The 27475-nt window shown below is 32.7% G+C and overlaps 1 protein-coding gene across 5 annotated transcripts in view; it reads left to right on the top strand.

Annotated features, from left to right (window-relative positions):
- The window catches only part of LOC105347524 (prestin), a 32627-nt gene extending 5783 nt beyond the window's left edge, over positions 1 to 26844 (top strand). For 2 of the 5 annotated variants that reach the window (XM_011456658.4, XM_011456656.4), the window contains exons 2-18: positions 8442 to 8774; positions 9303 to 9413; positions 9968 to 10197; positions 11498 to 11662; positions 12332 to 12493; positions 12986 to 13068; positions 13757 to 13904; positions 14230 to 14343; positions 20073 to 20150; positions 20516 to 20611; positions 20845 to 20951; positions 22358 to 22427; positions 23068 to 23253; positions 23610 to 23765; positions 24211 to 24265; positions 24431 to 24546; positions 24950 to 26844. In XM_011456658.4, coding sequence (XP_011454960.3) covers positions 8453 to 8774; positions 9303 to 9413; positions 9968 to 10197; positions 11498 to 11662; positions 12332 to 12493; positions 12986 to 13068; positions 13757 to 13904; positions 14230 to 14343; positions 20073 to 20150; positions 20516 to 20611; positions 20845 to 20951; positions 22358 to 22427; positions 23068 to 23253; positions 23610 to 23765; positions 24211 to 24265; positions 24431 to 24546; positions 24950 to 25042 — 2292 coding nt within the window. In that variant the 5' untranslated portion in view covers positions 8442 to 8452 and the 3' untranslated portion in view covers positions 25043 to 26844. Of the gene's footprint in view, positions 1 to 1161; positions 1451 to 6825; positions 6956 to 8184; positions 8324 to 8441; positions 8775 to 9302; positions 9414 to 9967; positions 10198 to 11497; positions 11663 to 12331; positions 12494 to 12985; positions 13069 to 13756; positions 13905 to 14229; positions 14344 to 20072; positions 20151 to 20515; positions 20612 to 20844; positions 20952 to 22357; positions 22428 to 23067; positions 23254 to 23609; positions 23766 to 24210; positions 24266 to 24430; positions 24547 to 24949 lie in introns of those variants that run through there. The other 3 variants (XM_011456659.4, XM_011456655.4, XM_066082286.1) reach the window with 3 other exon arrangements.
- The last annotated feature ends 631 nt before the right edge of the window (positions 26845 to 27475 follow it).

Genomic DNA, 27475 nt, shown 5'->3' with positions numbered 1-27475 from the left:
AGATCTTATTTAAAAAGGTTGAATTTGACGTTGAATCTATCATTTTAAAAAAATCGAGGGGAGAGACTGACGTCAGGTTCAACACTTAGCAGCGTAAAGTCGACAGGATGTAATTAATATTAATAATGTGTGTTGGTACTGAAATAAAATGAAATATTTTACCTGCAGTTATGATAACTTAGTTTTTCGGTCAGGTAAATTAAGTAAGTCAAAGTCTATTTAGTAAAACTTGCAGTACAGTTATATAATTAAATGCATATACTTTTTTACATACATGATAAGTTGCAAAGACAACCACTGTTAAGTTAAATGTAATTTAATTGGATTTAATTCATAAGAATTTCATTGTGGGTTTGTAATTTTTCAGGTAAACTACCTATAATAGTGTACTGGTATTTTTGCTCTTTTGTTGGTTATTTAATTCAATGATATTGATTAAAAAATGTATATCATTATCAGCTACTCTTTCTAATATCAATATCTATTTAAGTAAATGTATATATATATATAATACATATAGAAACATTGATGTGCAGGTCAATTTTAGGTCATTGAATAATTTGCTTCTTTGCTGCAGATGTTTGTCAATTTTCCTATCCTGTACTAAAATGTTATTTGATCAAGCACAATATATTAGAGTGAAAAAAATTGACGTATTTGATCCCAATTTCTTTAGTGTTTACGATGCAGAAGATTGTTTATTTTTCTGTGTGAAAATTTTGCCTCAGGTAAACAATTTCTGTATCATATTTCTACCGTCAATTATTCTTTAAATGTACTATCATCTACAATACAAAGAATTGTTATGTGAAACACTTTTAAAGAACTGATTGTGTCATTATGATCCATAACTTATGAAAAACATGCTTCAAGAAAACAGTGCATATATGTATTTTGTTTGTTTATTTGGACCTGAAAGTGACACCGTAAAATGTGCTATGATCACGTACTGTAACATTACAAACATTAAGACGATTTACGTTGATGTGTTTAATGTTTGTATCACCACTCAATGACGTAACGTTTTTAACCTTTGTACGGCTACCGGTCCCTCAAGTTTTATCGACATTCACTATATACACAAACAATACTGTGAACGCATAATGATATGTTTACAAATTAATTCTCATGTTCCTAAATTATCACACCTGTAAAGATGAAAATCTTGAAAAGTTTCAGTGACAGTCAAGGATTTTTTTTCTTTGTAAATTTTGTGTGGTAACTTATAATGTACGTAAGTTGAAACAGGCACTATTTAACTTACCTGTGCTCTTACCTGTAAAACGAAGATATAAACGAGATTGTCTTAGTCTCACCTGGCCATTCTGTGACTGCAGGCTCACCTGTTCACAAGATAATACTTTTGCAGTATAAAGTACTACCCCAATTAAAATTGGGTCAAGGTGTGATATTATAGAAATTGACACAGTTTTTGAGTTGGATATATAAGGTCAGTTTATGTTGATTATATTATGTAATTTAGAATTTTAATGATGTTCAAAATATTGGAAATTGATTTAAGTAATTGTATGGATTTATTGATATACATGTTTCTAGCATTGAGTTATATATTAAGTTGGTATACTGTACTTTGATGTAAACATAAATCCCTTGATTTTCCTTTGATATGAACCGAATGTATATTTACATGCATGTAATTATGACCTAAAATAAATTCTTGGACATTTAATTTTATTCAAGAAAGAAATTAGTAAGAAAAGGTGTATTAACATTTGAATGGAAAGTTTATTAATAAGTTTTAATAGAAATAGTCTTTAAAATTGCAATTAATACATATGCGTGCTATATATCTACAAACTCATTTAAAGCAGTATGAGCCGCAATTTTCCTGTTGCAATTTTTTATCATAAAATTTTGCATATTGTGATTAATTACTACAAAGATGACAAAAAAGAATATAGTTTGTAAACTTTTTTTAGGAATTGTCCTGAACAAAAGTTGGTCTGCTAAATATTCCATAGTTAAGTGAAGTCTTTCTTCTAATAAAATTCGATGATCATAATAATTTTGATCTAATTAATCATATGTGATCAGTTCAAGGTACTTCATCATATCAAATTGCAGCTGTTATTGCAGTAAAATAAACATGAAAAAATGTACTGAGCTTAAGGTGGCTCACTACACCTTGAAATATTTTCTCAGATCAACAGAAAATTACTTGATTATGAGAGATATCATAATGGATAAGAAGTATTTAAGTCAAATAGGCAAAAGAATGTGCAATTTTGGATGCAAAATTACATTTAAATCGCCATCTTGTGACGGACGTAGTGTCTTAAAAAGTATAGGTAAGTCTGGGTGTAGTGAGGTACCTTAATACACCTCTTTTGCTTTAATCAGTACATGTACCTGTATTAGTTGAAACTAAATGTAGCAGGAGTCAGGAAAATGAATTTTTCATGGTCTATTTTTGGACCTTGATTCACCTTGACCTTGTGACCCCGAACATGACCTTTGGATGTCCCGGAATAGATTTATTTTCCATGCATGTGAACAGGCCTAAGTCTGATGGTGAAGAGAATGTTTCCCACAGCTTTTAAGAAATGAGTTTACAAAAGATTAATTAGTAATATCATTCAGAGGGTGTCCCATTTATCTTTTTAATGGCGTCCAATGTCGTTTGTTAGGGGTCACTTTTATGGGTCCATTAACACAACCCCAGTGTGGTAACCTCTGATGGTGCTTTGTCCAGTAGCATGTCAGGTGTGTAAGATCATTATATTAATGTGCAAGGACATGCAACATAAATCTCTACTTGGGTCATTCTCAAAAAAGGTGGATTTTTTCAAGTACCACTTGTTTAAAAACAAAGTACTTACAACCAGATTGAATTTATCATAGTTTGTATCGTGCATATCATGATGTTTGTTTCCTAAAATATGCCAACAGTACATCAAATGAAAATCTATAAAAATATGATATTTACAACCACATGAAAAGAAAACAGTCTTTGGTGTAACGCACAAGAAATATTCATAAATTTCATTAAATCTTATTGTTCATGCATTTGGTTTGGTGTTAAAGTTAAATTTTTTGAAGTTTTTCTTGAACTTAATCATAAAACAAGAATTTAATAATGTATTTTCCTTAATTTTTCATATTTGGTTTGTGAATGAGAAATATGCATCCATCTCATGACATTGTATTGCACACTGAAAACTTCTTCTCCATTTAATGTCTGATTTTTTTTTGGGAGACACTTGTAAGTGACAAGAAAAAAAATCTTAAGTGAAAAAACCTCAATGTTTCTTGAAAAATCTTTGAAAATAAAAACAAAATAAGGGATGTTACACTAAGGACAATTATTGTTAGTCCAAATGTTATACCAAGGACAACCTTTATTTAAACACAAAAACATCAGATTTCAAAATAGAGACAACTGAATGTTTTCATAGCTATAACTTATGAATGCATATATTTAACAGTAATCATTATCAATGTGCATAATAGTGCCCCTAAAGTCAAATTATTTACACAATTTAGTTCCAGTATGTTTCACCAAGGACACTTATGCTACACCATGGACTTTGTCTGTTATAAGAATCAAAGTTTTAATATTTTAATTTGTTTTGAAAGCTTGAATGTATTTTAAATGAATTCAAAATTACCAAATGCACTTTTCAGCAGATATATTATACATGTTACTGTTATTCTCTACAAGTTCAGGCTTAAAATTTAAGTTTGTTATACAAAAGACACAACATGTTACACCATGGACACCATTTTATCCAGTTGATGAATAATTTTAGTATTTTATCATACTACATTGCATAATCTGTCATAAAATGTATTTATACAATACTTGTTTTATTAATTTTTCTATCAGAAATACATGCATGGGAATTGAAATACTCTTTTGTGTAACATTAAAAGTCCTTGGTAACACATTTTGTTTAAAGTCAAATAATATTTTTTAGGGAAAATTTGGCTTAAGCTGTAAGTCCAATATCAAATTCAATATTAATTATACTTGAATTGATAAATTTGATTTGATTTGACAATGCTGAATTTTTTTAAAATGAATATTTTAGGTCATATGTCCGTGGTGTTAATTGTATGTGTCTTTGGAGTAACAAAATATTGCATGATTGAGAAATAATCTAGATCTACAGCAAACAGATGCATCAACATTATATATAAGCATAAACTAACAAATGTGATACATTGTGATATATTTATTGAATAATTTCATCATATCTTTCCCAAAAAAATAAATTATGTAAATTATAGTCTCTGGGATAACAGTGATAGTCTATGGTGTAACTTTTTGTTCTTGTTACACCAAGGACTGTTACACAAAGGACATATTTATGAATTAACTCGTCTTTGCTAAATAATGACTGCTCCCTCAGAGTAAAAGAGCATATTATCTGCTACAACAACACATAGCAATAGTTTGTCTGTTTTCCAGAGTGTCTAAATATTTCTTTTTCCTAAGTATTTCCTGTTAGCCCAAAGACAACATAAAAATTTACACATTTATTTCTACTTACTTATCATTATAAAAATTGAGTAAATTTCATCTTCAGCTATTTTGTCTTCTATCATTGTTTAGAGCTATACGATGGGAATAAGGAGGCATCAATTATCTTTCAAATTACTAAGAATAACAACTCTTACACACCAATATTTTGTTTCGTTACACCATGGACGTAAAAACATGTAACAGACAAACTTGATCTCGCTGAAAAATATTGTTCATATATTTTCTTTGTTTTTTCGTTTGAGAGAGGTATTCTACTTACCTTTTATCTCTTGACCCTATTATTTTAATAAAAAATGGTCTTACTACCTCACAAAACCTATTTGAAGTCGCAAACTCCGAGTGGGAACAGTCAAATAATGTGAAAAAATCAACTTATAAACTTTCTAAATTTTTAAGATTTTGTTAGAATTAACTGTTTATGTGCCAATATGTATGCTAATATATATCCAAAGGTAGCACAAAAGTGAAACTTTGCAAAAATCAAGGATTATACTTTCTAGTGCCCTTGAACAACCCAAAACCACCTTTTTTGAGAATGACTCACTTAACTCTTGTGAGACATGTAAAATGGAAGTCCAAGACCTCATTCCTCATATTCCATCCTCATTTTTCTCTCTGTCTCAGCTTATAATTATAATAGCTCATTCTCTCACTATCTATATTTCTCTGACTCTCCAAACTGTATTGGTGGTATTAATTTTTTGGTTTAAGTTTTTTGTAATGATTTCTGGTGTATAACTTTTATGTGCTACAGGGTTTCAATATGTGCACCTGTTCAAAAAAAAAAAATATTAAGGATTCACAATTTGCATTTATAATTTTCAGATAGAGTCTTTGTAGCTCTTATGAGGTTGTACAAGAAAGGTCAAGGTTATAGGGTTATTATGCAGAAATGTTAAGGGTGAGCTGAGTGATTGAATCTTGCAGTCTTAAAGTTTGCTTGTACTGTTATAAACTTATAAATTATAAGGCTGCTATATGATAACAAGATTATCATTTCTCAAGTGTTTTACTAAGCATGGATACTTTACAATGCACCGTCTCCTTTGATCGAAAGAACTCCTAAATTACACTGTACCCTTCATCTGTCACTTTGGAAAAACTAAAGAGAGTGTATAGTCGTTGGCATTGAATCCAATGGAGGTCGCTGTTCTTCAGAAAGTATAACCTAAGATATTGGGTTCTTTGAAGTTGCATGTTGAAGATGATTTATCAGCTGAAGTCTTAAAGATATCATATGGAAGGCTTTGATCAGAGCTGAAAATTCAGTAACTGTTGTAAATCTTGACAATTGTCCTAGCTTATCTGCATTTTGCAGAAGTTTGCTGAGTATATATTTACAATGTATTTACATGTACATGTGTGTCAGAAGATTTGGGGACACAGTTATTTTGCTTTCATATGTATGTGCAAATGTTCTGTAAATTTTTTCTAAATTTGACATTTATACTTGTAAATTCAGTGCCGTCCAGGAAAGAGGGGGGTACGTAAAAAAAAGGGGGGGGGGGGTCACTGATAAAAATTGTCAAAAAAATGACAGAGTCAGACCTTGATTTTGATTTTTTGTATAAAAAATTGAGAACTGCATGCACCTTTTATTCTTGAACATCTTCTAAGTCATTAATGTAAGAAAAAAAACAAGTTTATTTATGTATCTGCTGTTACAGTTTAACGTACATACAGTGTATACCTTAAATCTTTATTCACCTGGGTCAGAGCAAATTCTTAGACAGACCATGTGTTTTTCAGTGTTTAGTTGCAAACGTTTGCAGTGATGAGATGACTTGTAATCTTCTCTTGTATGAGCAATTCTGGTAACAAAGGACATTGACAAATGTCTCGAAATAGAGAGAAACATTTCCTGGGGGGTTCCACTGTGATTCTACGCACTTACAACAGAATTTTACATGTCATTTTAAGTTGCAACTGCAGCAGTGGAATGTATATCTGCATTTAATTAGCAAGCATTTACTCTTATTTAATTAAAGCAAGAAAAGAGAATTACTCAAAGTAATTAAGAACATTTTTTTTACTCACTGGAGGTGCATGGAGTCAAAATCAGTCTAAAGATGCAGACTTCACTATACTTCAGTCACAGCATTGAACTCATAATAAACCTAAGCATTCTTAATTATAAGAATGTTACATATTATCTTAAAGCATAAAGGATTAGTCATAGATACTGTAAATATAAATGTACATCATGTACACTAATACTAATGGTTTACTCATCCTAATAGGATGCTCTCCGCTCTCAATGATGATATATATATATATTTATACTCTGTTATATAAAGAACACACGCACTGGACACTTACTCTGCTATACAATGTCATCGATGTACGATCAGCTATTGTTGCATGTCGATAGATATTGATAGAAGATGTCAAGGCATCCAAGTTTTACTGAGAAATCCTGCCTGCTAAGTGATGATCTCAGAATCAAGGGTAGGGTTGTTATAGAATAGTCAACATGTACTGTATGCCGTGTATGGTGTAAATGATTGTATAGATCAGTCTGTAGGTGTATGTACAAGCATTAATATGTGATTAGAATATACATACATGACTGTATACATATACCATAAAATGTGATTGCGTATGCGTACATGTATGCACAAGCTGATGTACATATATACGCATATATATATTATTTGTACTGAATATTTTACACATTTTACTGTATCAATAACCTGTATTATCACTCAAAGGTTTGTTACATGTAAGGACAGTTTATGGAAATGATACACGATACAGTACATGTGTATTATTGTTTGTACATGTAAATAAATAATGTACGTTACTTATAAGAATCTATCATCTGATGAAATACTTATAATGGCCACATCAGGTCCAGATATGTACTTCTGACTCAATATGAATAGGAGTTTTATCTATTGATGTCTACTGTAGATTCCATGTTTTATGCAAGTACTTTATTCTGCAGTTCAACTGTTTCGCATCAATTCGTGAGAATATAAAATCGCTAACACCATATTTTTATGGTAGTTTCACTTAGTTTATATCTGTCAGAAAAAAAAGCAAGATTTTAAAATCTGTGAGATGTGTCTCTCACAATTTTACACAGATATAAATTCCTCCTATTTAATTTATAAGGAATTTACAGTACTATATCTTAAGTTAAGTGTACTCTCCATCAAAACCAATGTTGACATGCATAAATACGTAAAGACTTCATTCTGATGTAAATTAGGTATGAATTTTGAATAGCATGGAAACTCTGCAAAATACATGAATGTAATTTGATCATTAGTAATTAAAACAAATCTTACATGCATGTTTAATTGATTAATTTACATTTTAAAAATAACTGAAATTTTAGATTTTAAGTCTACACCTGTGAAATGCGCATACATAAATACGGCTAGCTAATGATTAGCGAGCTATGACATGGTGAATGTAGATGTATTCATGTAGAACAATAGCCTGAATTTTAAGTGAATGAGATTCATCAGTGTCTTGTTGAGTCCTTGATTCATACTGGTACGTTTGCATTGTGAGTAAAAGCCTCATTGTAGGATAAGTACTTGCGTATATGTGGTATAATTCATGTTTGCACTCTATGTGTGTGCAGTATTAATGTTTCAATTCAATGGCCCCATTGTCATCTAAAGATCCTTGTAAATCTTGTGTCGAACAGCCTCAGGTCTAGTTTATTAATTAATGTATTGTCCCGATCGCTATGGATATAAATGTTGGCAACTTACTAAAACTATAGACACACGACTAACTATAATAGACATGCATCATTAATTCATGTGCCATTTTGCATATTCTCAAAGCGAAATTAGGAAGGTATTTAAGTCGTGTTTATTGGAAATTCTGTTCTTTCCATCAAAATTATCTCCAAGATTTTTTAGATACACAGTGTTGCAGCTGGTTTCATATATTCTCAAAATTCTTACTTCTAAAGGTAAAAGGAAGATGAGTTCCGAAGATGTTGAGTCTCGGGAGTCACTGTTGGACGGACAACCAAATGGACACGCCAAAGTGGTCATCGAGCGGCCGGTGTTTTCCCAGCAGAAGTTTGACGAGGGGTTCAGTCCCGGATCCCGACCCCAGACCACATTCCGGGAAAGCTTCCTTAAGTCCTGCAGGAAATGCCAGTGTTCCAAGGACTGCTTCCTAGGATTTCTCTACAAGATATTCCCGTTCATCGGGATCATGAAGGATTACAACATTCGGACTGATCTGACCGGGGACATTGTGTCCGGGCTGACGGTGGGGATCATGCACATTCCTCAGGGTGAGGCTGTCAGTAGCGAAAGTTATAAAAAGCAGAAATAGAAAGGTTTCCTAAATAGTATTAATATCATGAAAGTTTTAAATTCTAATTTGACTCTGATCTCATAAGAACTGAAGATATATGAGGATTTAATTTTGATAAAATACATGTTCAAAGTAAATATAATCACAGTCTCAGTATTTTCCATGATTTCTGAATGGGTGTATATGTATTCATCTAATTTACATGTACTAACAAGGTAATTGCAAAAGTTGCAAAATTGAAAAAATTGAAAAAAAAACTCTGAATGGAAAGGGATGCCACTCAAGTTTGAATGAATGAAAATGAATTTTTATAACTAAAAAGTTATAATATGTAGTACACATGTATATTAATTTACATGCATGTAAAATGTAACTAATAGAAAATGATCATGTCCAAGAAAACTACTGAGAATTGATTGGGGTAAAGATTTCGCATGTCCTAAAGAAATTATCATTCATAATTTGATGATATAAATGATTACTCAATAGTTGCTGTACATTGTAGGTATGGCGTACGGGATGCTGACCACCTTAGACCCAGTGTACGGTCTCTATACTTCCTTTTTCCCTGTGATCATTTATTTCTTCTTTGGAACCTCTCGGCATATATCTATAGGTAGGAGAAAATTAGCCTTCTGGGTCCGCCACCATAAAACTTTAAGAATTCTCAAATTTTTATTTTGCTCAACTTTGTTAATGGCGGCGGCTGAGTCTGGACCGAGGAGCTGGAAAATCAGACGTGCATATATTAGGAAAATCTACAAACTTAATTACTGTCAAACTTCGTTATCTTGAACTAGATGGACTGGTTAAAAACTTTGAGATATCCAAGTATTTGAGATATCAAGGGTAAAATACTTGGAAGTTTAAGTGTTTGGGACTTAAAAATCACTTGACATATCCATTGTATTTGAGATTTTGGTGTTCAAGATACGAAGATCAACTGTATGTTGATATCATAGTTAATACATGTACATGTATTTACATTGTAACTGTAAAAACTATTAAGTTTATGATACATTGTATTTTCATAATAAATAAGATTTTTTGAAAGCAGTTTTTATTTTCTAAGAGATACAGATTGAAGAGAAAGAAACCATTTACTGATATGAAAATAATAGGCTTCTATATATACATACTTGTATATGAAATACTTTTTTATCTCTGTAGGTACCTTTGCAGTAGCTTGTCTGATGATGGGTTCAGCCATCGAGAAAGGTTTGAAGTCTCCAAACGTACACATCATAACCACGTGTGTCAACGTGACAAGCTCCGTAACACCGGTCAGCAATCTGACCAATGAGACGGTTCAACAGTTCTCGCTGTCCTGTAGTGATAACACGGAGTCCGTGAAGCTACAGATCGCCATGGCCGTCACTTTCATGGTTGGATTAATTCAGGTGTGCATTACTTCGTCCATTGAACGCTATAGATCTTATCAAATGACTTACATGTTTTCCAGTCTCTCAATGCATGTTACATGCAATACAGGTCTGCATTACTTCGTCCATTGAAGGCTATATAGATCCTATGAGATGACTTACATTTTTTTCAGTCTCTCAGTGCATGTTACATGCAATATAATTTTAACTTTTTAACAACTGAAAACTCAATTTTTCAAATATTGGGTAACTATATACCTTATGTATGCCATCCTTACAGATATCATTTTCAATTCGTCAGATTTTATTTGTTATATATACAGTGGAGCCTCAGTTATCCGGACGCCTTCGTTCCCAAGTTCAATCGTCCGGATAGATGAAGCGTCCGGATATCTGAAATGTGTCTATTGTTGTCATGAATTATAATGATAGTGTTGATACTAGGTTTTTTGCCTTTCATACCATATAGCAACACATGCCAGAGTTGTCTGTTGATATGAACGTTTTTAAGAGATAAAGAACTCTGGTTTATTTTATTATTTTGTCATGAAATATTAACCGGACAATAATGATAACCGAATCTAGCTAAATTCTTTGTCTCCAAGTGTGATATGTGTGTGATACACTGTTGTTCGCAATTTTCCAATTTTTGAAAGTGATTTGGGAAGTCAGTGTGTTTATACAAGCTACTCATGAGGGTCTGGCCCGTAAAAAAGGTGTGAAACTTAATTGACAGGGGTAATCTTTTGAACTGAGTAGGGTAACATTAAATTTTACCGTCCGGTTAAATGAAGCAAGATTAGTAGTAAATCAGTGTTTTGTGGTAAAAACAGACCGTCCGGATCCGGAACACGAAATTCCGGATAAATGAGACAAAATAACGTATAAAAATCTGTTCCCAAATAATATCCTCCGTAAACTGAAGCGTCCGGTTATCTGGCGTCCGGATATCTGAGGCCCCACTGTATCTGAGTTAGTTAAGATAAGTTTGAATTGAAATGGAATAAATCATTAGTTCATAATATTAACTTCAACAAAACATGCTAAAATAACACAATTCTTAAGAATTCATTTCATTAACAAAAGGAGGTTGAAATTAATTTTTTGTTTGTTTTATAACACCAAAGTTCCATAACTCTAAGTAGCAACAAATGTTTACTTTTCTAAAACTACTATGTTTCATGTGCCACATCATTTAAATACATAAAGAACGGAAAAATATTTTTCTACATCAGTTTTCTCCCTTTGATTTGACCTTTCTTCATTTATTTGCATATCAATTCTTACTGCATGGGTCTGCAATGTTTCCATTTAACAGCTTGTGATGGGTCTGACACGACTTGGGTTCGTGACGACCTACTTATCTGACCCGCTCATCAGCGGCTTCACCACTGGAGCAGCGTGTCACGTATTCACTAGTCAAATTAAGCACGTGTTCGGAATATCAACCGATCGGTACAGCGGGGCTTTCAAACTTATTTATGTAAGTAGAAGATCAATTAATTATGGTCTTTAGATGTGTAGGAACTGTTATTCTTGATAGATGTATCACCTGTGTGTTGTCTTACTTCACAAACAAATCAAGATGTACAATCTTTACAGAAGTTAATAATTATATTCAAATTGATTCAGTATCAACAATTTCTTTGTTTGATTTTTTCATTTTTATACGTAATCAGTAATTCATTGTCGCAAGCCACAGGTTTATGGAAATAGAATGCAAGAACAAAACCTGTGGCTTGCGACAAGGTCAGTCCTTGTTTCTGAAATGCAAGGCTTAATTTATACATCAAATAGATAGATACTGTAAATTCCTTATATTACGCGAGTACTTAATTCCAGATCCCGCTGTTTTGTATCAAATCCCGAGAATATAAAATCGCGAAAGCGGAACTTTTATCCTTATTTCTCATACTTCTCAACTCTCAAAGAAATAATGCCGAGATTTTAAAATTCGCGAAGGGTGCTTCACGTGATTTTACGCGAATATTAATTCTTCACGTTTAATTAGGAATCTACAGTATTCATTACAGACTACGGTACTAGTAATACCTACAGTCCTTCACATACTACACATAGATAAAACAGTTATAGGTAAATCTTTATAGAGCCCTGTACATGTACCCTCATCCATAAATATATTTGCTTTCAGACATATCGTGATTTCTTTGGGAACATTCCTCACACCAACGCCGTGACCCTGATCGCCTCGGTCGTGTGTATGGTCATGATTTATGTAGTCAAGGAGTACATCAACAACAACCCCAAAATAAAACCCAGGCTCAAGATGCCTGTACCCATAGAACTCATTGCTGTAAGTACACCTGTATAGAACTCATCGCTGTAAGTATACCTGTATAGAACTCATTGCTGTAAGTACACCTGTATAGAACTCATCGCTGTAAGTATACCTGTATAGAACTCATTGCTGTAAGTATAGATACATGTTTATAAACTGTAAACATTAGTCACCTCCAAGTGCCGTATTTATTTGATATTTATACTTAATTTGTATTTACTCCTTGCAGTGCTGTAAAATTTCTCCAAAGCATTTTTTTTTCACAATGTAATTGTAGTGTAATACATATATATTTGTGGTTGGAATTATTTCTGATTAGAATTACTCAAAAGTTTATGCTAAACCTTCTGGATAGAAGACAATTTAGTGGGATGAACAGAACTCAATGTACTCAATGTATGATAGAAGTGATATCAGTCGAGTCTTTTTCACAGCAGGCAAAATGACATTATCTCCACGGCCACCAACAGCTGACATGAGTTTTACTGATGTATTGATCTCTTCCAGGTTGTCCTAGGAACTGTGATAGCCTACTTCATTAATATTGAAAGCAAATATGGTGTCAAGATTGTTGGTGATATTCCTACAGGGTAAGAAATATAACTTAATGTCAAAGGGGGGGAGGGGTGGTCAGTGATTGGTGTGTTGGGGGGGGGGGGGAGGATGGTATTGTGACAGTTATTGTTTATTATCTATCAGCACTCTTATGTGAATCTTCATAACAGTACAAAATATCTCATATTTGGTAATTTGGTGCTGTTTCAACTGTCAGCTAGCTGTAACAATCAATGCGAATGGCACATAATTTTTAAAGTTTATGTTTATATATATATACAACTACAAGATCATTCTTATGATAAGGGATATATTGATTTATAATCGATTCTACTGTGCTCAGGCTTGTAAATTGAGTACAAGTTGGACAGATTAATGCAGGGGAGTTCCTTCTGCATGTAATGTCCTATGGCATTTCAAAAGTTTCCCATAGAACACGACAACATGAACAAAATAAGGGACAAAATTTTCTGTGTGTTGTACGTATTATTCGCAATCAAAAATTGATGATGAAATAGCAGGAAAAAAAAAATCATGGTTTTGAAATATGCTGGAGATAAGGGCATGTTTATATGTATAATGTTTTTTGTGTGTTGTATGTATTGTTTGCGATCAAAAGTTGATGACGAAAATAGCAAAAATGAAAATTAAAAGATAAATCATGATTGTAAAAATGGCAAGAGATAGGAGCCGTTTTAACTGTACAGTGTTTTTTTTCTTCAGACTTCCAGTCCCCACTGTGCCAAACTTCTCCCTCATGCCCGATGTCCTCAGTGACGCCTTCGCTTTGTCTATTGTTGTGTTCGCTATATCTGTGTCCATGGGCAAAATCCTAGCCAGGAAACATGGATACGAAATTGACTCCAACCAGGTAAAGTACATGATGTCAAACAGAGAGAACCTCTGATTATAACAGACCCTATTTGGCAATATTTTAAAGAAAAAAAATTATTTATTGCTTTAAAGGTGTTTTTATTATTGAAGTTTGAAAGCTCTTTAAAATATTATATCAGGAATTTTTTGTCACTAAAATATAACATTTTAGTTTTAACAATCTGTGGGTTTTTTTTACACACTTTGACTAATTGTTGCTTTATTACAAGTTAATCAAGACAGGTTTTAATAAACAAGAGTTTTAAATGCTGTAGGTACATGTGATTGTTTTCTCTAAAACATGCACTCTTTTTCCTGTACAGGAGTTGTTTGCCTATGCTATCACCAACATGGGCAGCTCATTCTTCTCTTCCTTTGCAACCTCCGCTTCCCTGTCCAGGAGTCTCATCCAGGAACACGTGGGAGGGGTCACACAGGTCAGTAGGTCAGGGGTTAAAGGTCACTTACATTAAACATCATAAAAAAATGTCAAATTATTTTCAACTTTCCATTTACATTAACATGCCTTAATCTCAGTGTCATTTCACCTATTACACGTTTTATGAAATTCATTTATTCACAAGGAAAACAACTTCCTTGCGGCCTGATTAGTCGTGCATCATCGACAATTGCGGATAAAGTGTTGGCGTATATGGCGAGACGATTTCTCACGCAACATCTCCTGCATTCCTCTGTTTTAAAGACATTGCTGTGGCCTTTTCTTCCAGGAACCTTCATGCTAGCTCAGGATTCGGTCTATAGTACTTCTGTGACTGTATTTTGCCCATTGAGATTCTTTGTCTTTCCTCTTTCCAAGTAACTGTTCTGCTGATTCAGTAGACATTTCCCCTGTGCTATGAACCATTTTACGAGTTTCTAATTTTCCGCTTCGCAAGTGTTTCTTCAGAATTGAAGTGACTTCTGGTTTTGAATCAAGTTCAATTGTTTCACTAGAGTTTCACATCTCTGGATTCACAAAACAGTACGAAACATCTTTGGAGGAACCATTCTTATCTCTGTCACTACCCCTTTTTTGACAACCTAACCAGCAACCACCAAAGCATATACCTCCCCAACTTTTTATTAGTTTTGCGTTTTAAATACAAAGTCCTAAGTTTTAAACGTTATTTTTTTCTGCCAAGGTCAAAAGCACACAAAACCAGATGTTTCCCACCCAAGATGATGATTCCATGGGACACATATTAGTTAATTACTGGCAATTCTGCCATAAGTGCATTGAATCATAGGGAAGACTTTAATATCTTTTAGTTTGTCAGGAATCATAATATTTCAAAGGGTGCAATATTGCATTTTCAAGATCTGCAGCGGTTTCATAATTAGGGCCCCGCAAGAATTTGCGGGTGCCCTATAGTAATCACTCTGTCCGTCTGTCCTTCTGTCCGTCCGTCCGTCTGTCACTCTTCTGTCCACAAATTTCCTGTTTTTTTCTAATAACTTTTTTTATGGTTGCCCAATCAAGTTCAAATTTGGTATGGTAGTTCAGTAGGCAGAAATACATATTTTGATGCTAAGTTTGGTTCTCTATGTCTTCTGGTTTGGAGCTGGGGTAGTGGGGTAGATTCCTAACTATGCACAAGAAAAATGGGCAAAGAGAGATAACTGCTGAGAATGAATGGGCAAAGAGAGATAACTGCTGAGAATGTTACCATTGTATACATGGAAGGCTGTGCAATATTTTTCCTTTGGGATTAATTAACCTTCCACAGGAAGAAAATCCTAAGCTTTATCTTTATCTGTCACATTGAGATTAATTACTGCACTGCCTGTGTCTGCAAATGAACTTTGTTTTGAAGTTAAGGTCAATTTTGAATGATGTGTAGTATTGTGTACATTTTTTGAAATATGGATTTAAAATATAATATTCATATTTTATTTCGGTTAAAATACCGTACACAATGATTTATAATAATTTTATTGAATAGAGGCAAAGCCTAGGTATCATTGCATTGGTATCAATTCTTTGTTTTTTTAACAAATTTTATTTCATCCCATGTTAACCCACTTTATCCCGTGGATATGACTCATTGGATATTTTTTTGATATTCCACAGTTGTGACTTTACAATGGGATTTACCTAGGCATAATGAAGTAAAATAATGTAGAGTTTTATAAACAGTGTAAACATTGATTGCGGTGTATAAAATATGGGATAAATAGAATCTCATGATTTGTAGTATAATATGATTTTTATCCAACTTGTGTGTTTTATCCCCTCACTAAGGCTCAAGAAAAAAACACTTTAATTGTTGGATGAAAATCATATCCAACTACAAATCACGAGATCCTATATATTCCAGTTCTTTACATCTTCTGCCGGGCATTTATTTTTCATCATTGTTAATATAAAGAGGATGGAATTCAAATTTTTTTTCACTTCTCTATATTAAGGTGGCTCTATACACCACTTTTTGATGACGCAGTACGCAAAAAAGTAAATCTGGAAACATGCATTTCCGGTACTGGCTGATTTAAACTGAGGTGAATTGTATGGGAACCGCTATTTTGAAAAATTTGTTAAACGGATAGATTTAATTTGATAATTGGAAAATTCATTACTTACAAGTAATGTGGTATGTGACACCTTCACGTTGTGTGGTATTATTTATCGAAATAAACAATAAAATCAAGTATAAATTTTTAAAGAGTTTCTTTAGCATCATCGATATGTTACACCGTAGCGCAGTGGGTTAGTGGGTTCACTACAAATCAGTAGGTCATAAGTTCGATTCCCGTTGAGAACAATAAATTTTTTAACTTTCCAAAAATTTCTAAAACATATTTTTTGGTTGAATACAGTGAAAGAAAATTCTAAACAGGTGAAAATAGTTCAATTATAATATACTTTAATGCAAATTAATATCGACACCTAACGGGGATGAGAGGGTTGCTTTGAATTTCTCTCAGGTTGGGATACATAAATCCTATTAGCCTAGTCAATGTTCCCCTTTATTTACTTGACTTAGTTTTGCACTAAAGCAAATATATTCACTTATACAGGGCAAAGTCTATAATGAAAGATGCATCTATTTATCATTCCAACATTATATTTAGGAAATTTTCTTCAACTCAGAAATGAAAAGTCCCCAAGGTGTTTGGGCCTTGGGACTTAGGAACGATAACCCTTACATGAGGAACTTTCATACCAAATAAAATTTAAAATATTTTTTGTGTTTATTTGCAATTGATTTCATTCAATTTTTTATTTCACATTTATTAAAATACGCTTTCTTATAACATCAAGCAACATTTTCAGATGATTTGTCAACAGAGTAAGAAAATATGAAAAAATATGTTTTGGGGAAATACTAAAAAAAATTGCAATAATAACATTTTTGAATGTTAAGAAGTGTTATATTTTTTTTATGTGTCTGAAGGAAATATCCATCATATGACAAAATAATTTCTCTCAATTTGTTGATAGCTGTCTTTTTAAAAAATATTTTACAAAAACACGAAAAAACATTAAAAAATTCTTTAAAAATACCTATAGTATCCCTATCGTCATTTTAATATTTGATAAGTATATGTTTTGTGGTCTTCTATTGAAAATTGGAATAAACTGTGGGTGTATAGAGCCACCTTAATTGTCATAGCGGGGCCCTTCCTGACTGGTCAGTTTTCTAGTTTGTTTAGTTTATTATTTTGGCTATTCCATCATTATAGCCAACACATACTCTTGTTTACTATTTTCTTTACGAGGCTTACGCAGTTTACAGGGATTGGTTTAAAGCATAGACCTACTTTAGGGGCTTTCTCATCAATTTCCATATCCTCATCTAAGTATACACTTGGGACGTTCAGGGATATCTCATAGTCTCTACTGCTATTTTCACATTGTTCTGTCTCTAAGGTTGCATCTGATCCTGACTCCTCGGCCTGATCACTCTTGTGTTTATTCTGCTGATCATCCATAATCGTTGCACCAAACTTTTCGACTTCTTTATTCCATTGTTGGAATTTTCTAGGGTCTCCTTCAAAGAGATTTATCACTGAAGATAGGGGCTTGGAGAGTGTGGCTGTCATAGCTTTAACTGGTCCTATGAACAAATCTTTATCATGATCATTACATGTATTATCTGGGACTCTGTGTCGAGATTCATATGACTTATTTTCAAGATGTGTTTTAATTATTTTTGTTTTCCCAGAATCTTGTGTAATGTTTTCTTTCTCTGGGGGTTTTCGACTTATTCTTTGCCCTTTGTCTTCTATACTCATGCGCGAAAACTGTTGCTCTAATTGTTCCATTTGTTTTTTAAATTCATCTTTATCATACCCATCGGTTGTAGCCATTTGGGTTGCCAGACAAAGTTGTTTATTTCGAGATAGTTACAAGAGACGTATAGAAATGGTTCCTACCTTGTTAGTTGTTCTCACTTTTCCTTATAACTCTGTAGCAATCCTGGTCACGGCACCAAGAAAGTTGATGTAAGGCTTTGGACTTAACATCAGTTGAAGAAACCACTGAGTTCAAAGTAGTTTAACGAAGCAGTTTTTTTCACAACATGATGGTATAGTTTAACAAAGTTTTAAACTCAATTCTAGCAGCACAAGTCAGCTCAATTCTGCTAGTGATCTGAACTGTCGCAATATAATAAAAATCTAAATCAAGAATCTGTCTAACATCATTTTACAGGGGTTTATATAACTTTTTACTTACGACTAACAGTTTTGATTGGTTCTGTCCAACTGTGATGATCATGAGTGAGCATTTAGCGCTTAAATTCCGAAGTTATATTTTGATTCTAAATTCAGTAACAAATCTGTCAAAACTGTCCATCATAGAATCGAGGGATGCGGGTTGGGAGCCTCCCGCATGGTTATGAGACATGGTTTATGGGCCATATTGAAATGTCATGTATACAAACATACCAAAATACATGTTTTTTAAAGGTTACAAAGGTTATATAAAACATGCAATACGTGACTAATTACACAGTACCAGAGCTATCGACATGGACTTGGGGTCGCCAATTATGATACTTGATGACAACTTGTTTATAGATTCTGAATTTGTATTTTACTGTGCCCCGCATCCTGCACCTGGTTGCATAACATCATTCAGGACACAACTACTGCACAATATAATCTAGCTGTGCTAAAAAAAGTCATTAATTTTGTCAAGTCATAAAGTTCATTCTGTCACTTTGCATTAAAAAAAACAACTATGCAATATATAGGTATCAAAGTTATTTCATGACTAATTTGTCATACTAACCGTTTGTACTATACAAGGTCATGGTATGGCCATACGTGTCTTATATATCAAAAGATTGTTTGATAATTCACATGAAATTTTGTGTTGTTGTGGAAAATCATGTTTTAAATTAATGGAAAAACTGTAATTTTTCTGTTCTTAAGTTTCAACAATAGTGCCTCACATATTGATAGATTCGTTGTTTGAATTCCACATGGATTTAGCTACACATTAGGCTCTTTTTACATGAATTTCACATAATGCAAAATTGGCTGTGACAAGGTCTGAATGAAATACCCCGGTATACGTGTCAGAAAAAGAATAAAAATGCAATATTCATATTTATATATACCCATCAATTTTTCCTTTCTTGGTACTATGAGTTTTTCTTTCTTGGTACTACGAATTTAACAGAGTGTGATCCAATTTTCTGTTTTGCCAAACTTTGGGTTTCTAAATCCATATTACTACTCTCCAAAACTTATCACATAGTACACATTGAATAACTTCTGTATAATTGTAGAACATTTTAAAAAAGTTACCGGTAATTCTTTAAAAAGAGATTGGTTGAATAACTAAATGTTATACAATTGATTTAAAAATGATAGTTCTAAAACTTTTAAATAAAGGTATATAATTTATCATTATAACTTGCAGTAACTTAAATTGATCCAAAGGGCCGGATCACGTCTCGTTACAAGGCGCGGATCAGCAACTCAAATGAGACACAAAGCTTCATGTCTTGTTTGATTTGATGATCCACACCTGGCAACTTAACAAGATCTGACCCTTAGGATCAAGTTACTGTACTGTTATGATAATATATAATGTATATTATGAATGTACAAGGAAAAAAATTAAGAGATCATGCATGAAAATGCATTGTAGATAAGTTTAAGTGATGAATGAATGAATGAAAGTTTAGTAGTGATGAATGGCTCTGTTTTACAGTTGACTGGTCTGGTATCCAGCGCCCTCCTACTGCTGGTCCTCCTGGTTCTGGGGCCGTACTTCAAAACCCTTCCTAAGGTCAGGAACAAATCGGGGAGAAAACTCCCTCTGTTGATATTGTAGATTCCTTATTAAACGTGAGGAATTGATATTTATGTAAAATTGCAAGAAACACATCTTGTGTATTTTAAAATTGTGCTTTAATTTACATTCTGGCAGATGTAAACTACATGAAACTATGATAAAAAATTCAGCGTCTGCGACTTTATGTTCTGGCGATTTGATGCAAAACAGTTGATTCTAAGAATTAAGTACTTGCATATAATAAGGAATCTACAATATGTACATACGAAATGCCATCCAATAGTTTGAGCACTCTGCTAAAATTATCTTTCTGGTAGATTTGAATTCAGATGGTGAATGATTTGTTCTTTTCTTTTCAGTGTGTTCTAGCTGCTATTATTATTGTTGCCTTGAAGGGGATGTTCCGACAATTCCTGGAACTTCCCAAACTCTGGAAACTGTCCAAGATTGACTTCGTAAGATTGCATGTCTGTTTAAGAAATTGCACAAATACATGTATCTGCAAAGTTATACATGTCATAATTATGTCCCTTACTTTGAAATTATTTTTGTAACGGAAAATCATACTTTGATTACCCATAAGCACATTTTGAATTAACTAAAATTTTGTTTTTACTGTTTATGAGATTATATGACCAATGATATACATGTATAAAATTATAAAATGTAAATATTTTGGTTTTATTAGTTGATATGGATCCTGTCTTTCCTCGCCACTGTGATATTAGATGTTGATCTCGGTTTGTTGTTCGGAGTTGTTGTCGCCATTTTCACCATTGTGTACAGAGTGCAAAGGTATTTAATTATTATTAGGGCCCCGCAAGGATTTGCGGGTGCCCTATAGTAATCACTCTGTCCGTCCGTCCTTCTGTCCGTCCGTCCGTCTGTCACTCTTCCGTCCACAAATTTCCTGTTTTTTTCTAATAACTTTTTTTATGGTTGCCCAATCAAGTTCAAATTTGGTATGGTAGTTCAGTAGGCAGAAATACATATTTTGATGCTAAGTTTGGTTCTCTATGTCTTCTGGTTTGGAGCTGGGGTGGTGGGGTAGATTCCTAACTATGCACAAGAAAAATGGGCAAAGAGAGATAACTGCTGAGAATGAATGGGCAAAGAGAGATAACTGCTGAGAATGTTACCATTGTATACATGGAAGGCTGTGCAATATTTGTCCTTATCTGTCACATTGAGATTAATTACTGCACTGCCTGTGTCTGCAAATGAACTTTGTTTTGAAGTTAAGGTCAATTTTGAATGATGTGTAGTATTGTGTACATTCTTTGAAATATGGATTTGAAATATAATATTCATATTTTTTTTGGTTAAAATACCGTACACAATGATTTATGATAGTTTTATTGAATAGAGGCAAAGCCTAGGTATCATTGCATTGGTATCAATTCTTTGTTTTTTTAACAAATTTTATTTCATCCCATGTTAACCCACTTTATCCCGTGGATATGACTCATTGGATATTTTTTTGATATTCCACAGTTGTGACTTTACAATGGGATTTGCCTAGGCATAATGAAGTAAAAATAATGTAGAGTTTTATAAACAGTGTAAACATTGATTGCGGTGTATAAAATATGGGATAAATAGAATCTCATGATTTGTAGTATAATATGATTTTTATCCAACTTGTGTGTTTTATCCCCTCACTAAGGCTCAAGAAAAAAACACTTTAATTGTTGGATGAAAATCATATCCAACTACAAATCACGAGATCCTATATATTCCAGTTCTTTACATCTTCTGCCGGGCATTTATTTTTCATCATTGTTAATATAAAGAGGATGGAATTCAAAGTTTTTTTCACTTCTCTATATTAATTGTCATAGCGGGGCCCTTCCTGACTGGTCAGTTTTCTAGTTCCGAAACAAAATAATACCAAAATTTTTTTAATACATGTACATTAACAAGTTTTAGATTTGAATTCAGAAACATATTTCAATAAAGATGGGGGAAAAATACATTGATATTCATTCATTTATTCCGAGAAGTAAATGAACAATTTTTTTAATGTATCATGTGTATTTATATGTACTACATGTATGCATTCATGTCAGTATTTTATTATTGTAATATTGTTATAAATTTTGAATTATTATGAGTTTAATAGATCAAAAGTAGTTGTAATTTATCATTAAGTGCATTATGGTCTGTTCTGAAATTGAAAGAGAGTGCCATTGATTTTGCAGGCCTTATGTGTGCGTTCTTGGACAGATGCCAGGAACGGACATTTATCGTGATGTATCTGTTTACAAAGAGGTAACCACCCTACAGTGTCAGAAAATGTCGCTGTAGTTGTATAATACATTGTGAATTCAATTAAAAAAATTTTCATGTGATAGATATTTCAAATCTAATTGCATCATTGTTAAAATCTTATTAGCCATTAAACTAAGGATACTTTTTGATAAGACCACAAAATATTTCAAATCATATGGATTGTAACGTTTAGATTTCACTGATTAAGAAGTGCATTAACCTTCATCAAATGATCAAATAACCATTTTTGTTTAAAGCAATATGAGCTGTATTTTTTAAAATTTTATTTTGCTGCAAAAACCTGCTAGTATGATAAGTCTGCATATAACTTTAACTTTTATGATAAATAAGATTTGAAAAAATCATAAATTTTTGTCAAAGGAAAGATTTCGTTTCTAAGGAATATATAGCAAATCAATTTTTGTACAGGACGACAATAATTCAATTTTGCTCCAAATAAGGCTTCTTAACGGCCCTTTCCACAAAAATATGGCTAACAATTTAAAAACTAATTTAAAAACCATGACATTTTAGTAGAAAAAAACATTTTAGTAAAAAAAAAAATTCAACATGAAAAATGCAGCTCATATTGCTTTAAAAAATTAATCAAGTGTTAACATTTCTTTGCTCTTGATTACAGGCAGTAGAAATCCCCAGGGTAAAGATATTCCGATTTGAGAACGCTATATTTTTTGTGAGTGTAGAACACTTTAAGAACATGTTGTTTAAGTACACGTGCAACCCCCGTCACGTGAAGCAAGACATTGTAGAGGCAGAAAACAAAATCCGGAAGGAGAAAGCCAACTTTGAAAAGATTACATTCCAGGTCAGTAGTTAGAATTACTTTTAATTAACAATTAAATTTGCTGTGAGGGTAATTTCTTGTATGCAGTAAATTCATAATGTGGTTTAAAACAACAATAAATGAAGATAAACTCACTGAATGTTTGAATTCATTATATAAATGCATTCCCTATCTCTATGTTTTACTGCATGTGTGACTTTTTTTGCCAAGAAAGATGTGTCCTGGAAAAGCCTCAGAGTTTGCCTCTTAATGTGGAATTCATTTTTCCTTTCGCCTATATATAGATATGATAATTACAAATGATCTAAAATGAAATGTTCATAGATGTAGCTATGTGTTTTCCTCATTTTCCTCAAATGAGATGAACCTATTTTTAGAACACTACAAATGAGGTGGAGCTACGAGTGACGAACGATGACATCACGGAATTCTGTCCCACGGTTGAGGTTCCCGATGTGGGCATAGACACAATTATCTTAGACTGCTCCACGTGGAGTTTTATCGACTCCATGGGAGTGAAAGCTTTAACATCAGTAAGTGCCACTGTTATTTACATGTTGAATAAAGGGGGGGGAGGGTAGGGTCAAGGGGATCATGTAGAGAAGATTCGGACTGGTTTATCAACCTCCGCAGAATCTTCTTTGTAATTATGTGTATGGTATTAGATGTTTGGCAAAAAAACCCCACTTTATTGATTTGTATTGTTTAATTTATCATGTAATGATTATTTAATTAAGTTTTCAAAAGATATTGATACATGTACATCTGCAAATATTTTTATCTAGTAAAAATGAAAAAAAAACCACAAATTGTTAGTAGAAAAGATTAAATATCAATTTTTTTTTTCAATTCTTTGACACTCATAGTAATTGGTCTAAATACATTTAATTTATCCAGAACTTTTATCGCTGTTATATTTTAAAAACTTACATATGTGATTACTAGTATTTATGTTGGAATAATTTTCTTTTTCTACAGGTTGTTAATGACTTCAGGGAAATAAACATCAAGATTTACCTGGCATTTTGTAAAGGTAATTTTATCCATTACCAGTATTAGAATGAATGCAATATGGAAACATCTTTTCTCCTAGTTGTATAACTTGCAAATGCTTTATTGAAGATCAAGCCTATGGGCCTCTTGTTTTTTAGCGTACTTTCTCGCTCTTTATTTAAATTTTTTTTTATTTTTTTGGCAGCTGGTATCCGTGAAATGCTTGAGAAGACTGGATTCTTCAGCTGCCTGGACAGGGACAATCTGTTCGTGTCTATACATGACGCTGTCTTACATACTCAGCATCAAATTTCCAGTTCTGTAAGTGAACCAAAACTGATCTCTTCTTGAAAGCTAAATCATTGTCAAATGCAAAGCAAAAATTATTTTTCAAGGAGATTTTGAAAACACACACTGACATTTAAATGATTTGGCATCCTGCATTGCAAATTTGTTTCAAGCACTTTTCAAAAATCTTGAAAACTGTGTTGTGCAAATTTCTGAGATTACATAAAAAACTGTTTATTAAACTATTAAACTGACCAATGTTTTACTACTATAAGTTTCAGTGACATGAATGTTACCTGGAAATCAAATCATAATGTATTTCATATGAAACCAATATCAAGTCTGCTCCAAATGAAGTATTCAGTTCTATTTTAATCATAGTTCAATGATCTTTGTGTAGTTTATTGTTTTATATTAAATTTTCTCTACTATGTAGGAGAGTGACTCGGATTCACCAGTAGATGGCTCCACGGAGATCGTTGTACGATCTGTGAACGGGACGACGGAATCCACAGATGTCAAATCGTGATAGAAATGAACACCTTCTCCGAGCTCTTCCCTCTGCAGTTTCTCAGGAGTTCAAAATAGACATTTAATTTACATCGAAAACATATCCAGGAAACCAGAAAAGTTCCCATTTAAAGATATGGCGGAAACAAAACATGACTGGCGCACGTGTATTGTAATAATGATATGCATTTGCATGAAAATATCATGCCCAAAAAATTTCAGTGTTCCCTGTATGAAAAGGGGAACAAATTCAATAAGATTTTTTGTGTGGTTCTTATCTGATTTCAAATAATGAAATTTAGTTTGGTTTAACACTAAGGGTACAAATGCACTGAGAGAATATGTTCTATATTTAGGGTGATATACATTTAATTATAATCATCAGAATATTATGTATTTTATTTCATACATATATATTTCATCTCATTCCTTTTGAACCACTCTAAAAATAGCTCCTTATTTGAAAAAAAAAATGTTTGCTGATTTTGTCGTTTAAGAAAAAAATCGGTGGAGAGTTTTCCATACATGTAGATTATTTTTGTAATAGAATACCATAGGTTAATATTTGTCAATTTATATTTATTTTGGGATATGCAAGAGGTACAGTAGAAATAATATTTTCTGGATATACAGTATTATATATGTATATAAGTATGCATCATATTTTAAAGAACCTCAGCTATTAAAGTTTCCAAATGATCATTATGAAATTTTATTTTCATCATGTTCATAGTTAATCTACAGTGTGATATTCAAATGTATTTTGTTGAATATTATATAGTTGTTTTAACATATTTATTTTTAATAGACAACTGTGACACAAAAGAGGGGAAAAAACCCAAGATCTAACATCTTTATGTAACCCTGTCAAGCAGATGAACCTAATATGTTTAAAATTTTTATTGTTTTATTTACTTTGAGTCTGTCCACTTTTGTTGAGTATAAGTTATACATGTTGAATTCCTGAATGTTTATACACCATACTGTAAAAAAACAGATAAACCTATGGACACAAAAATGATTTTAAATTATAAAAGTTATTTTTCTGTCGATACAAAAAGTATTTATTTATTTGTACATGTGTTATTTGAGTTGGTATGTATTTTATATAAATAATAATATATATACATGTATATACTGTCATTGGTTTTACTGATAAACAAATATGTGTATGTCAGTTCTATAGGTGATTTCAAGAGTAAGGCAAAGTGTTTGTAGGATTGAAATTGGTTCCACGAGTATGATATGCTTTTAATGATGACAATTGACATGTTGTTTGACTTGTACATGTCCTTGTATGTGAAAAGGATTTGGAAATCTTTCATATTCATATTAGAATTCAGACTTTAGTCAAAAATGATAAATTTTCATTATTATATGACTGTGATTTATAAGGAAGCCCCTATTTAATGTTATTCTGTAGGCATACAGATTGGAATGAAAATGATAATTATTATAATATGTAATATATGGTAAAAAATTAACCCATTTGATTTACTGGATTAAAAGCCACTTATTGTGGCAAAGTAATGATTATACCAGGGCTTTAAAATCTATTTTGATGTCAGTAGATTTCATCTTTAGTAATCTTCCCCCTTTGTGTTATGTCTTAAAATTTGAATTCATTAATTTGAATTATATGAATTCAAATAGAATGGCTGAGAACGCTTATTGAAGTTATTCATTTTCTAAAGCATGTTTATTTATCTGAAAATTGACTTTTCAGATTTTGTTATACTGTACAATATTGTATAATATGGTACGTTACATCATCTGTCCAACAGCTATTTATTTTTGTAAATAAAGGTTGTTCATACGATATATTCATATTTGTATCTTTTGTTTTTCAATGTGAAACTTTATTAGGGCACGGCTCTGCGGGCGCCCTATAGTGATCAGTCTGTCTGTCCGTCCGTCTGTCTTTCCATTAATTCCTCTGTCCATCCGAGATCTCTTGTCCAGAGCGTATCTTCTCTCCCCTTGGCCCAATCTGGCTCATACTTCACCACAGAGTGCCTTTGGGCAAAGGGTGTACAGTGACCTTGAACCATGTTTTTAGGATGAAACTGAAGGTCATACCAGATTAATATGAAAAATTCTTCTGCGGAGCATATTTTCTCTCCCCTTGGTCCAATTTGGCTCAAGCTTCACTCAAAGAGTGTCTATGGTCAAATGGTGTGTAGTGACCTTAAATGGAGTTTGTAGGTCAAGGGTCAAGGTCATATTTGATCATGCAAAAATTCTTTTTTTCAGAGCATATATAATACTCTCCACTTAATTAAACAGAACTTTTGAGTAGAGGGTGTGCAGTGACCTTGGATCAAGTTTCAAGGTCAAATGTGAAGGTCATAGCCGTATTATATAAAAAAATCCATGTACAGAGCATATCTCTTTTTCCCTTTGGTTCAATCTGGCTCATACTTCACTCTCAGAGTGCCTGTGATCAAAGGGT

Source organism: Magallana gigas, chromosome 4 (genome assembly GCF_963853765.1).
Source record: "Magallana gigas chromosome 4, xbMagGiga1.1, whole genome shotgun sequence".
Taxonomy (NCBI): domain Eukaryota; kingdom Metazoa; phylum Mollusca; class Bivalvia; order Ostreida; family Ostreidae; genus Magallana; species Magallana gigas.
Note: the sequence above shows the minus strand (reverse complement) of the source record. Positions and strands in the feature narration are given on the sequence as shown.